The 13788-nt window shown below is 45.8% G+C and overlaps 2 protein-coding genes across 8 annotated transcripts in view; one reads left to right on the top strand and one right to left on the bottom strand.

Moving 5' to 3' along the window:
- TJP3 (tight junction protein 3) overlaps positions 1-4697 on the bottom strand; it is a 100981-nt gene extending 96284 nt beyond the window's left edge. For both annotated transcript variants that reach the window (XM_040417698.1, XM_040417697.1), the window contains exon 1: positions 4314-4697. The gene's annotated coding sequence lies outside the window, so the exon portion shown is untranslated. The remainder of the gene's footprint in view (positions 1-4313) is intronic.
- Positions 4698-4816: 119 nt separating this feature from the next.
- The window catches only part of PIP5K1C (phosphatidylinositol-4-phosphate 5-kinase type 1 gamma), a 105094-nt gene continuing 96122 nt past the window's right edge, over positions 4817-13788 (top strand). For 5 of the 6 annotated variants that reach the window (XR_005776273.1, XM_040417691.1, XM_040417690.1 and 2 more), the window contains exons 1-6: positions 4817-4951; positions 10935-10963; positions 12539-12604; positions 12685-12815; positions 12894-13011; positions 13557-13709. Coding sequence is in view for 5 of the 6 variants with exons in the window: in XM_040417691.1 (XP_040273625.1) it covers positions 4870-4951; positions 10935-10963; positions 12539-12604; positions 12685-12815; positions 12894-13011; positions 13557-13709 (579 nt within the window). In the remaining variant the exon portion in view is untranslated. Of the gene's footprint in view, positions 4952-10934; positions 10964-12325; positions 12441-12538; positions 12605-12684; positions 12816-12893; positions 13012-13556; positions 13710-13788 lie in introns of all 6 variants that reach the window. The other variant, XM_040417693.1, reaches the window with a different exon arrangement.

The following is a 13788-nucleotide window of genomic DNA, read 5'->3' as shown; positions in this document are numbered from 1 at the left end:
TAATTTCAATGGGGCTGCAAAAAAATGCAGACAGCACACTGTTCCGCCATACCGCAAAAAATATAGAATATGTCCTATTATTGTCCGTATTGCTGACAAGAATACGCATTTTTAACATAAGGTGGGATGTGCGGAATGGGAAAAGGTTGGTATCCATGTTTTGTAAACTGCAAAACGGATACGGTCTTGTGCATGGGGCCTAAAGTTTTCACTTTTCATATCACGCACACCATCTAGAAAGTGGCTGTCAGAAGCCATAGGCATCATGCACACGACCGTGCCGTTTTTTGCGGTCTGCAAACTGCGGATCCGCAAAAAACGGAAGCCGTTCGTGTGCCTTCCGCAATTTGCGGAACAGAACGGGCGGCCCATTGTACAAATGCCTATTCTTGTCCGCAAAACGGACAAGAATAGGACATGTTCTATATTTTTTTTGCGGGGCCACGGAACGGTGCAACGGATGCGGACAGCACATGGAGTGCTGTCCGCATCTTTTGCGGCCCCAAGTGAATGGGTCTGCATCCGAGCTGCAAAAACTGCGGCTCGGATGCGGACCCGAAAAACGGTTGTGTGCATGAGGCCCTATACTGATGCAGTCATCAGACTGACAACTACAGGTACGGTCTTCAGGTCTTCTCCTTAGGCTATGTTCACAAGGCAGGGGAGGGTTGGTCTTCCAAAACTGCATCAAGAAACCCGAATGTGTGGCTACACCAACAGTTCTCCCATCAAACTAAAGTTTAAAGGGTCACTGGATTTTCAAAAACTTCTGATATGACATAGAGTCTCGGGACAGAGGCGAGAAGTGCTCGCTGCAGGGGACAGGATTGAGACAGGCCCACAGACTTTCTATTGAGTCTGTCCTGCTTCCTCTCCAGTAGTGAGGACAGAGAGCTTGATATGATAGCACTTCTCTCTCCTCCTTTTAGGGATCGGTGGGAGTCTCAGCACTCAGACCCCCACCGATCAAAACTTTTGATGTGTCTCTATGACACATGAAAAGTCTTTTGAAAACTCAGTGTCCCTTTAAGAAGGGCACATACCGGTGTTACACTATAAAAAGAGAAGTCTATAAACTGCAAACTTTCATGACCAGGAGGGCAGAGGAACACGGGAACAAAACCTCTCCAGCTTGTTTGACTAGTTATGATTCCACCGAAACTCACCCTGCAGGCACTGAATGGGCAGAGTAAAGCTGCACTGGAGCTGGGCCCACGGGGGGGCTTGTAGATGAGTTAGGTGATGGTCAGTGCACCAGGCCAGTCTGAGGGGAAGGTTACAGTGCAGGATCACCTAGGTGCTCCCTGCGGTGCAGGTCCTGGAAGTACTAGAGCTTTGGCATGTGCCTTGTGAGAAGCTTTTGTTCAGCTATTCTATTTGCATAGGGAGGGGATGTTTTTGAAGTGAAGCGGTCAACTGTGCTGCCCACAAGAAGTATACATAAGGGCGGAAAGCGCTACTCACTGCACACAAACTAAGGGGGGGGGGGTCAGTGCTTTACTCCTGAAGGGTTAAACACACAAGAATCTAAGAAATCCAGGTTAATAATCTATTCTCAAAATGTAAGATTTCTGAGTTAAACATTTTCTAGCCCTGGGGAAATGGATGGGACCTGACAGACTAAGCCCAAAATCTGCCCTTTAAGACTGAATGAAAAAGTCTGGAGGCTCCCAGAAATGGAGGTATAGGAGATGGTGATCATGGCCTCACAGACTTTCCACATTACACACCGTATGACATGGCTGACAACAGAGAACACTAGATTGTATTCAGCAAACAGAGAAGATACGCTTTACCTCCCAATGAAAGTCAAATAAGGAAACAATGCCTGAAGAGCAAATGTTAGCTTCCATCAGGTGACCTTCACAGATCTGCTGCTAACCTGGCGGCTGGATTCACACACAGCACTTGGCAGCGTCCTTTGTGGCATTTTCATGGGCATTGCCAATTATTGTAAAGCGTTTGAGGGAGGGGGGTATGGCATTCCTTTAAAAAATTGCATCATCCTGAGACTATGGCATTTTCCCCCAAAGGCTTCTCTATAAGACTCGAAAATGCACATGTAACAAAATATTGAATGCCACGAAAAACACTAAGAAAATCAAGCTTTTAAAAATGCTGGAAAATACAATGCATGTGATGCAGGTCTAAAGAGCTTTTCATGGTGAACTACAAATCTGTTCTCTCGAATAGTTACAATCAGTTCAGGGGTTTGTTTTTGGAGAAAGGTGGGTTGTCCCCCTGCTTTCCCAGATAAATCGGGCTCGTTTTCTGCTTGGGCACTAGTCTGGGAGACCTCGTGACAACCCTTGACATGAAGATCACAATGTCACAGTGCAACACTGTATCCGATTGTCACCAGGGTTGTGATGAGACACCAACAGTCCAGCAGTGTTGGAAACTTTTTTTAAAAGTTGCAATCTCACTCCAGGAGGAGAGTGGAGTAGGACAACTGGAATAGCTTTTCTAGACATAAATGTTAGGTTTAAGGACAAGGCAAATTTATCAAACAACCTGTGACAATTGATAAATGTGGCACAAAGTATGCCAACACAGACTCAAGCAGAATAGACTTCAAATATTCTCCTCATGATAAATTCCCACCAATGGGCCAGATTTATCATGACTGACAGCTCACTCCACTTTCACATAAGTCAGATTTATGATCGGCCCTGTAAGACTGTAATAAATGTGGTTTGACGGTAGCAGTTTATCCGTCAGTAAGCAGCTTTACAAAAGTCGCACATCGTACGAAAAAGTTGCACGTCTTTACCAAAAAGTCGCATGTTCTATTAAAAAGTCTCATAAGATAAGCATGGTCCTCACTGGAGTGAAATTGCACATTTTTTTGGAACTTTTTAAATAGTCCCAATAGTAAATCTGTCTAGAGATTTATTTACATAAGAAAACACGCCCACTTTCAGAAAACTGGCGAGCATAGCGCAGAGCAGAAAAAAGTCGCAAATTTGTGCGCAGTTTTAGTGTTTGCGCATTTTTTTGCTACTTTTTCACTCCATTATTCTGACTTGAGCTAATGATAAATCTGGCCCAATGTGTTTTTCTCTGATGGTTGCTAGGAGATGTTGTTTGTTAGTCTTCAGTTTTTTTTTCACGCGTGTAAAAAACAGACCAAAACTTATTAGGCTACTTTCACACCTGCGTTAGGTGCGGATCCGTCTGGTATCTGCACAGACGGATCCGCACCTATAAATGCAAACGCTTGTATCCGTTCAGTACGGATCCGTCTGCATACACTCAGTCAAAAAAAAGTCTAAGTGTAAGTCAAACGGATCCGTCCTGACTTTATATTGAAAGTCAATGGGGGACGGATCCGTTTACAATTGCACCATATTGTGTCAATGTAAACGGATCCGTCCCCATTGACTTCCATTGTAACCCAGGACGGATCCGTTTGGCTCCGCACAGCCAGGCGGACATCAGAACCCTGCAAGCAGCGTTTTGGTGTCCGCCTCCAGAGCGGAATGGATGCGGAACGGAGCCAAACTGATGCATTCTGAATGGACCCACATCCATTCAGAATGCATTGAGGCTGAACTGATCCGTTTTGGGCCGCTTGTGAGATCCCTGAAACGAATCTCACAGGCGGACGCAGAAACGCCAGAGTGAAAGTAGCCTAACACTCGCATGGAAAAAACTGACACACTGAACGCAATCACAGACAAAACTGAATGAACTTGTTTGCAAAATGGTGCGAGTCTCACTGAACGCACCCTGACACAATCCGTATTGTGCGTGTGAAAGAGGCCTAAGACTTCACTCACACGAATGTTGTTTGGGTCCGCATCCAAGCTGCATTTTTGGCGGCTTGGATGCGGACCCATTCACTTCAATGGGGCTACAAAAGATGCAGACAACATTCCATTGCTGTCCGCATCCGTTGCTCCGTTCCGAGGTCCCGCGAAAAAAAATAGAACATGTCCTATTCTTGTCCATTTTGCCCACACGAATAGGCATTTCTATTATGGGTGGCCTGGGCGGCATCTGTGTATGGTGAATCCACAAATTGCACACGGATCCACAAAAATAAAAAATCTGTGTGACATCCGTTTTTTTGCAGATCCATCTTTGTCTGCAAAACGGACAAGAATAGGACCTGTTCTATTTTTTTGCGGAATGGCCATGTGGACTTTCGGATATGGAATGCAGACGGAGTATTATTTCTGATTTTTTGTGGACCCATTGAAGTGAATGGTTCCGTAAAAACTAGAATGGACACAGTAAAAAAAATACGTTTGCGTGCATGAGCCCTAAAAGGGATGAGGGGATCCCCGCTGAATGGAGGGGTCTCCTACCTGGTGAGGTCGGGCAGCTCCACAGGTGCTCTCTCTACAGGTGTCTCCAGTCACTCTGCATTTCCTGGTATCGCCTCAGACTCTCCGCCAGCTTAACCCTGTCTGTGCTGCACACTCGCCTTTAACCCCTTCATCGCGGACCCGCTCTCAGCCTCACAAGCTACACAGTGAATGGCTGCAGCAGGAGGTTTTATTGAATTACCTCACATCTCTACAGAAAGTGAACGTAAAGGTACGCGCACATATGTATTACTATTATTATTATCGGGCACTTGACAGAAGTACATGAACTATGTCTGCCGCCGTCAGGGCTGTACACGAGTCACACTGCAATACTGCTGTCATGCTTCCACTCAATAACTCTTTCAATATTTTGTCGGGAATTTTTTTTTTTTGTTGCCAGTAGCAATGATGGCGGTCACTGTCTCCCAAGCTCCGCCCTATAGGAAGAGGGAACCCTTCTGACTAGTGACGTAAAGCGCTGCAGAACGTAATGACGTAAGAGGCAAGACCTCCGGCGAAGCTGTCAAGAGAACGGTAGAGAGGCTAGTGGAGGATGGAGGAGCCCGAGGAAGATGAGGGGTGCGCGGAGAGCCCGGAGCGGGCGGCCGGGGAGTCCACGGCAGAGCTTGGCGAAGGTGAGTACTTATTAGGAGCACGTATCGGCTCACAGCAGAGTGGAACTATGGAGGGACACCTCCTGGATTCATCTCAGTGTTATCTGTCTCCTCTCCATGTATTGTAGCCATCTATGTCCTGTCTGATATCTAGATCTGTGTGTCTCTACCCTCTCTCTTGTTATTGTGATGACAGGATCAAAATAATATATATATTTAATAATAATAATAATAATTTTTTTAATATTTTTTTGCAATAATTGTGAAAGTGTACACAGCACATATTTATTATTATTATTATTCTTTTAAATATTTTTTTTGCAATAATTGCTAACGGTGTTGCATTAGACTTTTTTGCTGAATTGCCTCCAGTAAAGCCGATTGAGGCAGTGTGTATGCGCTGCACTTTAGCAGACGCAGGTGCCTCTACTTTGAGTTCCTTGCTTATAGTGCACGCATGGTGGTTTTACTCTCCACTGAGTCTGGACCCAGTGTAATTGGGTGCCTGTGTAGTCTTGTACTTAGATTCCCACCACGTTTTACCCCTCTAGACCAGGGATGCCCAACCTGCAGCCCTCCAGCTGTTGTAAAACTACAACTCCCAGCATGCTCTAATAGCTGTAGGCTGTCCAGGCATGTTGGGAGTTGTAGTTTTGCAACTGCTGAGGTCCGCAGGTTGGGCATCCCTGCTCTAGACCATTCCCACAACCTAGCACACATAAGCACAATTTTAAATGTATGGCTCTTTCCCCAGTGACATCCCCTGTACCGGATGGAAATTAGAGCAGCCATGCCTACTGGGTGTTACCAGAGCTCCTAAGTGTCCAGCACATTCAGCGCTAATCTGCGATGTCCTACACGGGCCATGCTGCAGTGAACTAGCGCTTGCGCAGTGTAAATTTTCAGTTGTGGGCAGAGAATTCAATTTCCTTCCTGAGCATGTGTCAGTCCCTATTTAACACACGTAGGCTGTGTCCACGTCATGTTTTGGTTCCACGTTTAAAGGGGGTGTCTCATCTCAGGAATTGGTGACCTATCGCTAGGATATGCCACCGATGACATAGGTGTGGTTCCCACCTCTGGGACCTGCTCCCACCTCCAGAACACAAGTGTGGCCATCCTCCATTCCCTTCAATGAAAGTTCTGAAAATTGCCAATCGCTACCTCAGCAATTTCAGGCTGTCCCATAGAGGTGACTGGAGAGGCGGCCGTGCATGCGCAGTGTGTTTGCCATTCACTTCTATGGGACTGCGCTTGGCTATTTTCAGGGCTTCCATAGAAGTTAATGGAGAGCATGTGCGGTCAGTTCTCATTCGCCTTTGGGTCCCCATTGTGGGCAATTTCAGGGCTCCGTTCTGTTACCTGTCTGACACTGGTGGTATATCCTAGCAATAGGTCACCAATTCCTAAAATGAGACACCCACTTTAACACATACACCTCCGACACCATAGGGTTCCAGAGTAAAGAAAAAATAAATAAAAAAATAATCCATTCATCTATGTTTTTTTCCTGGGCTCATCAGGATAGAAAAGTGTAGTGTAGTACAATATTGTATCCTTTGTTTCCAATATGTGTTAAACAGGGGACAAAACTGTGATGTCAACATAGGCCTCATACACATGGCCGTTGCCCGTATTGTGGCCGGGTCCGTGGGGTTTCTCTACGCAAGTTCTATATTATTATTTTTTTGCGGTGTGGACCGATTACAGACCCATTTAAGTCTAAATCTGGATCCATCTGTGACAGCCGCATGAACGTTGCCCGTGCATTGGGGACCGCAAATTGCGGCTGTGCATGAGGCCTTAGTTTGAAATCTTTCTGTGGGATGTCTCCAGCCCTAGTCATAGCGTTGTACAAGCTGTTAATAGCAATGCCAAGTTTAATTTCATGCGTGAAGAAGTGGAAAGAAGACTAGAGATTGTAACCTGAAGAGTGCCGACCGGTGGGCTTTCCCAGTTTGGAGCTTCTCTGCATTGGGTTGCACAGGACGTAATTGGGCAGCAGAGCTTGCTCTCTGCACATGCGGCTTAGCAGAGTGTACAGATTGTATATGGAGATGATGTCATCAGCCGATTAATCTTTCATACTCCCTCCTCTCTGAGACTAAATCCAGCCACTGCCATCCTGAACTTCCCCTCCTAAATCTGTCTAATCCCCCTCATCTGCTCTCTTGTGCTTATGGGCAGAAGGCAATAACGGGGTTTCATTAAAGGAACAAATGAAGGCTTTTCCTGAGCAGAGGCAGTGAACCGGATTTCTCTGCACGATGATTCAACCTAATGTCAATTGTTTACCTGCGGTAGGTTTTGTTGTGGGGCGCGAGTAAAAGACCACCTTAAGAACATCTTTGGCAGGGGGCTGCATTACATGCTCACACAAAGGTAGCTCAGGTTAGTGCACATATATGTGGGATTAAAGGGTAACTACTTTCCCAATAGTTATTATTATGTCCAGCTGAATGCTTGCTGGAGAACATCCAGATCAGTTTAGTAGGCTTTTAAGCAACCTTCTGGTAGATATCTGCTGCTAGGGCTGCCATTTTACATGTAAGGAAGGCCTCCAGTGGTGTGCCAAAGTATAGATGTGGACAGTGCTAGAAGAGGCATTGAGGCTCATTCATTAAATCAAGTATTGACTTGTATGACCGATGAAAAGGATCCATCAGAGGGCAGGACATGAAGCAATGGTTGTGCCGCTTTGATGAAGTCTGCACCCTTCTGTTCCATTTTGGAATAAGTTGCCCAATGTTCTCCTCAGAATATACTTAACATTAAGCCTCATTCAGGTGGCCCTTCAATATCCGTCTGCAAAACACAGATGTATCTGGACGTCTGTATTTCCTCTGGGCCTGTTCTTCTGAATGAATACGTCTCAGATGGAAAGCAGACAAGACTGGTGCATGCTGCAAGTGTGAACTACGCCATGTGCTATGCAGGTGCAGTCCGGATAGCACACAAATGGAAATTGTTACTGTCTGAATTAGACCTTGCGTCATAAATGTGCCCCATAGGTCTCTCAGGTAGAGTTTTTCTTAAAAGTGACCCTCCTGTTCCAGAATAAAATTCATGTAACTGGGGAACAAACAGAAGACTGACCGGTAACCGGTGGCCTGCTTTTCATGTTTGGAGCTGCAGATCTTCCAATTTCCGACCTCCTCTTCTGCCATCCAAAATGGCTGCACCGCTTTGTACATCTGCGGTCCTAGACGCTTCTAGCTTGTCCAGCCCTGCTCTTAACACGACATCGCACATGAGCTAATTACCTGTGCTATGCACAGTATTATTCTATGGCGGCCACTGCTGTTGAGTCAAGCCCTATTGACTCCATACCAAATTGACTATGGCAAGTGCTGAGTATGCCTGGCAGTCTCCGAATGAATTGGGTAACCAACTAGAGTGGATGTCCCCTTCTATGATTCTTGTGATGTCCATTACAGACGAGCTGCCAGTACTCAGCCCTGGAGTTGTGGATTGCTAAGGCCTCATGCACACGACCGTTGTTTGGGTCCGCATCCGAGCTGCCGCTTTGGCGGCTCAGATGCGGACCCATTCACTTCAATGGGGCCGCAAAAGATGCGGACAGCACTCCGTGTGCTGTCCGCATCCGTGGCTCCGTTCCGCAGCCCCGCTAAAAAAATATAACATGTCCTATTCTTGTCCGCGCTTTGCGGACAAGAATAGGCATTTATATTGCCGGCGCCCGTTCCGTTCTTCAAATTGCGGAAGGCAACACGGGCGACTTCCGTTTTTTGTGGATCCGTGGTCTGCGGACCGCAAAAAACGGCACGGCCGTGTGCATGAGGTTTAAGGCTACTTCCACACTAGCGTTTCAATTCCGCTATTGAGATCAGTCATAGGGTCTCAATACTGGAGAAAAACCGCTTCTGTTTTGTTCCCATTCATTGTCAAGGGGGACAAAACTGAACCAAACAGAATGCACCAGATTGATTTCCGTTCCGTTTGGTTGCACTCCTATCGCAGACAGAATAACTCTGCAAGCAGCGTTTTTCTGTCCGCGATGTGATGCTGAACAAGATGGATCCATCCTGACTCACAATGTAAGTCAATGGGGACGGATCCATTTTCTGACACAACAGAAAAGTGATCCGTCCCCCATTGACTTTCAATGGTGTTCATGACGGATCCGTCATGGCTATAAAAGACATAATACACTGCTCAAAAAATAAAGGGAACACAAAAATAACACATCCTAGATCTGAATTAATAAAATATTCTTCTGAAATACTTTGTTCTTTACATAGTTGAATGTGCTGACAACAAAATCACACAAAAATAAAAAAATGGAAATCAAATTTTTTAACCCATGGAGGTCTGGATTTGGAGTCACACTCAAAATTAAAGTGGAAAAACACACTACAGGCTGATCCAACTTTGATGTAATGTCCTTAAAACAAGTCAAAATGAGGCTCAGTAGTGTGTGTGGCCTCCACGTGCCTGTATGGCCTCCCTACAACGCCTGTGCATGCTCCTGATGAGGTGGCGGACGGTCTCCTGAGGGATCTCCTCCCAGACCTGGACTAAAGCATCTGCCAACTCCTGGACAGTCTGTGGTGCAACGTGACGTTGGTGGATAGAGCGAGACATGATGTCCCAGATGTGCTCAATTGGATTCAGGTCTGGGGAACGGGCGGGCCAGTCCATAGCATCAATGCCTTAGTCTTGCAGGAACTGCTGACACACTCCAGCCACATGAGGTCTAGCATTGTCTTGCATTAGGAGGAACCCAGGGCCAACCGCACCAGCATATGGTCTCACAAGGGGTCTGAGAATCTCATCTCGGTACCTAATGGCAGTCACGCTACCTATGGAGGGCTGTGCGGCCCTCCAAAGAAATGCCGCCCCACACCATTACTGACCCAGTGCCAAACCGGTCATGCTGGAGGATGTTGCAGGCAGCAGAACGTTCTCCACGGCGTCTCCAGACTATGTCACGTCTGTCACATATGCACAGTGTGAACCTGCTTTCATCTGTGAAGAGCACAATGCGCCAGTGGCGAATTTGCCAATCTTGGTGTTCTCTGGCGAATGCCAAACGTCCTGCACGGTGTTGGGCTGTAAGCACAACCCCCACCTGTGGATCGTCGGGCCCTCATATCACCCTCATGGAGTCTGTTTCTGACCGTTTGAGCAGACACATGCACATTTGTGGCCTGCTGGAGGTCATTTTGCAGGGCTCTGGCAGTGCTCCTCCTGTTCCTCCTTGCACAAAGGCGGAGGTAGCGGTCCTGCTGCTGGGTTGTTGGCCTCCTCCACGTCTCCTGATGTACTGGCCTGTCTCCTGGTAGCGCCTCCATGCTCTGGACACTACGCTGACAGACACAGCAAACCTTCTTGCCACAGCTCGTATTGATGTGCCATCCTGGATAAGCTGCACTACCTGAGCCACTTGTGTGGGTTGTAGACTCCATCTCATGCTACCACTAGAGTGAAAGCACCGCCAGCATTCAAAAGTGACCAAAACATCAGCCAGGAAGCATAGGAACTGAGAAGTGGTCTGGGGTCACCACCTGCAGAACCACTCCTTTATTGGGGGTGTCTTGCCAATTGCCTATAATTGCCACCTGTTGTCTATCCCACTTGCACAACAGCATGTGAAATTGATTGTCACTCAGTGTTGCTTCCTAAGTGGACAGTTTGATTTCACAGAAGTGTGATTGACTTGGAGTTACATTGTGTTGTTTAAGTGTTCCCTTTATTTTTTTGAGCAGTGTACAAACGGATCCATTCATGACGGATGCATGCGCTTGTATTATGGTAACGGAAGCGTTTTTGCAGATCCATGACTGAGCCACAAAAAGCGCTAGTGTGAAAGTAGCCCAAGTCCTTTTTTTGTTTTTTACATTGTCTTTCAGCTAGAAGTTTATATGAACAAAACTAATTCATCCTTTTTTCATTAGTGCAAAGATAGGATACAAAAATGTATATGACTTCACTTGTCTTCAGGTTTTGCACTAATAGGGGTTTCCGTTTTCTATATTAATAGATGTCATTGGAAAGAGAGCGGCTTCAGAGGTAAGAATTCTGTTGTGCATAAGTGTGTATTCATGGGCCATATAGGGTTAAAGGGGTTGTCCTGGCGCTCCGTTGTTACCGTAACCTCTATTTTAGTGAATTGGAGCTGCCTGAATCTGCATAGCAGATCGAGTTACCCTGCCTCTGTAATGCCTGCTATGAGCAGGTGCAGGTTTGCACCTTTTTTTTATTTTGGTATTTTCAGTTTTTACATTTGTTGAAACATGTCTGACCACGCCCCTCCATCTTAACCCCTCCCACTTAGATGGCAGAACACTGGCGCAGAGCAGTTGATAAATACCCACCATAGTTTTTTGTTGCATAGGTGTAGAGGGAAATTTAATCTGAAGTGTGCTAGCATAAGAGGCACTAAATGTATTAAGAGGCACACACCTCTGGTCCATCTGTGTGTATCAGTAAATGAAATCTATACCTGCTAAAGTTTCATCATCATTTGACTCTAAAAGGTGAACAGGAAAGTTCAAAATGACGACGAGGCTATGTGCGAGAAATGTGGCGGAAAATGTGTTAATATATTCCTTCCATAGTGGTTGACAATTTCCAGTTAGCTTCTCAGCATGCTGACAGCGCTCTTATATGGGTTTCCAAGATTTGGTCTGTTTTTAGTTTTGACCTGAAGAAAAAAAAATCCTACTCCCTGGCTCTATCCAGCAGCCAATGGCAGGCGAGGACGAGCCTCCCTAGCATTGCGGGTGGCGCTAGGGAGGCTGGTGCCCGCATGCCATGTTTTCATCCAGGCACGGGGACAAGCAGCAGTGCAGGGACCAGGAGCGGAGCAGGGAGCAGGGACCCGAGTAAGTATATTCAGCATGGGGGGCCCAGTCTATGGGGGGGCTTTTTTTTTTTTTTTTTTTTTTTTTTAGAATAGGATAACCCCTTTAAGGCATCTATTGGATGCCCTAAAGCGGTGTTCCTCAACTCCAGTCCTCAGGGCCCACCTACCGGTCATGATTTGAGAATATCCCACAGAATGAATACCTGATGCACGGACATGAATTATATCACCTGCTCAATACTAATCTTGAAAACTTGACCAGCAGGTGGGCGCTGAGAACCAGATTTGAGGAACACCCGAAGTCAGCAGGTGCTAATACATACAGACTCTTTCCCTGTATGGAAATGATGGGCCATTCCCCACACCTTCCTTACTAATGTGATGTACTTGTTGCTGTGTGCTCCCTCTAGGCCCATCAGCCAAGATGGCTGCATCATTTGCATACCTGGCATGCTCTGTAGCTGTGCATCATACTGGCTTGTTTCATAGAGCATTTAATAGGTTGTCTGTCAGTCCCTTTAACATACAAGTCATTGACTTTGAAACCGATGCTGTGTCTTACATAGAGAAACTCTACCTTGAAATCCACGTGGATGTGACCTGAGGTGTGCATTTAGCTTCAGTATACTTTTTGATTTGAATTAGTGTGAAAGATGCAGACGGAAAGTCTTTCTTATTGAGGTATGATCCAATTAAAAAGTAGTATTTGCAGAAAACCATACAAATATATATTTTTTAATGACCACTTATTACAGTAAGTCTCTCCTTTATTTATGCAGCCAGGAGCTGGTAAGAAAATTGGGCACCGTGGAGTAGATGCGTCAGGAGAAACCACCTATAAAAAGGTTAGCTATAAGCAGATCTTTGGTGCAGATGTAGATAATGTCCCTCAGTAATATTTTACTAACCACCGTGTACTCCACAGACCACATCATCAACATTAAAAGGTGCCATACAATTGGGTATTGGCTATACTGTGGGCAATCTGAGTTCCAAACCAGAGAGGGATGTCCTGATGCAAGATTTCTATGTTGTTGAGAGCATCTTCTTTCCTAGGTGAGGAGATTGACTTTAAAGTGTGAGTGCTTACCCAAGACTTCTCACTGATCTTGACTCCTTTTGGTTAATTTGTAGTGAAGGCAGCAATCTTACTCCTGCCCATCATTACCCGGACTTTCGCTTTAAGACATATGCCCCTGTGGCTTTCAGATATTTTCGAGAACTCTTTGGAATTCGCCCAGATGACTATTTGGTAAGTGTCTAATTAATTTATCGATTTTTCTTCTGCCTAAGGGCTCATGCACACGACCATGATGGGCCTGGAAAACATGGTCCGTACTTCTACTAAACTGTGAGTTCAGTAGAAGAGATCCGCAATGAGATATGAACTGACTGTAACATAAAACACTATGATACAGTGAGTTCACGGGAGCCATGGCCTGGGAGGTCCAGCAGACACACAGACCATGGTTCCTGGGCCCATTACGGTCGTGTGCATGAGGCTTTAGGAGGGGGCTCCACATTAATACGAATTTGCCAAAGATTGTATGTAAAATTGTGGCATTGCTGTCATTTGGGGGCTACTCCCCCCTACTACTTGGGGGAAACTCCAGTTTCTCTACTGGAAAGAAATATGCAAGTAAAAACTAGGCCTTAGATCATAGAAACATAGAATGTGTCGACAGATAAGAACCATTTGGCCCATCTAGTCTGCCCAATATACTGAATACTATGAATAGCCCCTGGCCCTAGATCAAATGGCTCACCTTACTTACTCCTTCCTGCTTTAATTTACAGTATTCTCTGTGTAATGAACCTCTCATTGAACTCTCCAACCCTGGAGCCAGTGGCTCTTTATTTTATGTCACTAGTGATGATGAGTTCATTATCAAGACTGTCATGCATAAAGAAGCGGAGTTCCTGCAGAAATTGCTGCCCGGATACTACATGGTATGTTTGTTGTTTTGTTCATTTCATGGACGCTTGAAATGTTCTCTCATTTTAATAGCTTATAGACAATGTGTCGCCA

This window comes from Bufo bufo, chromosome 2 (genome assembly GCF_905171765.1).
Source record: "Bufo bufo chromosome 2, aBufBuf1.1, whole genome shotgun sequence".
Taxonomy (NCBI): domain Eukaryota; kingdom Metazoa; phylum Chordata; class Amphibia; order Anura; family Bufonidae; genus Bufo; species Bufo bufo.
This window is presented reverse-complemented; position numbering and strand designations above follow the sequence as displayed.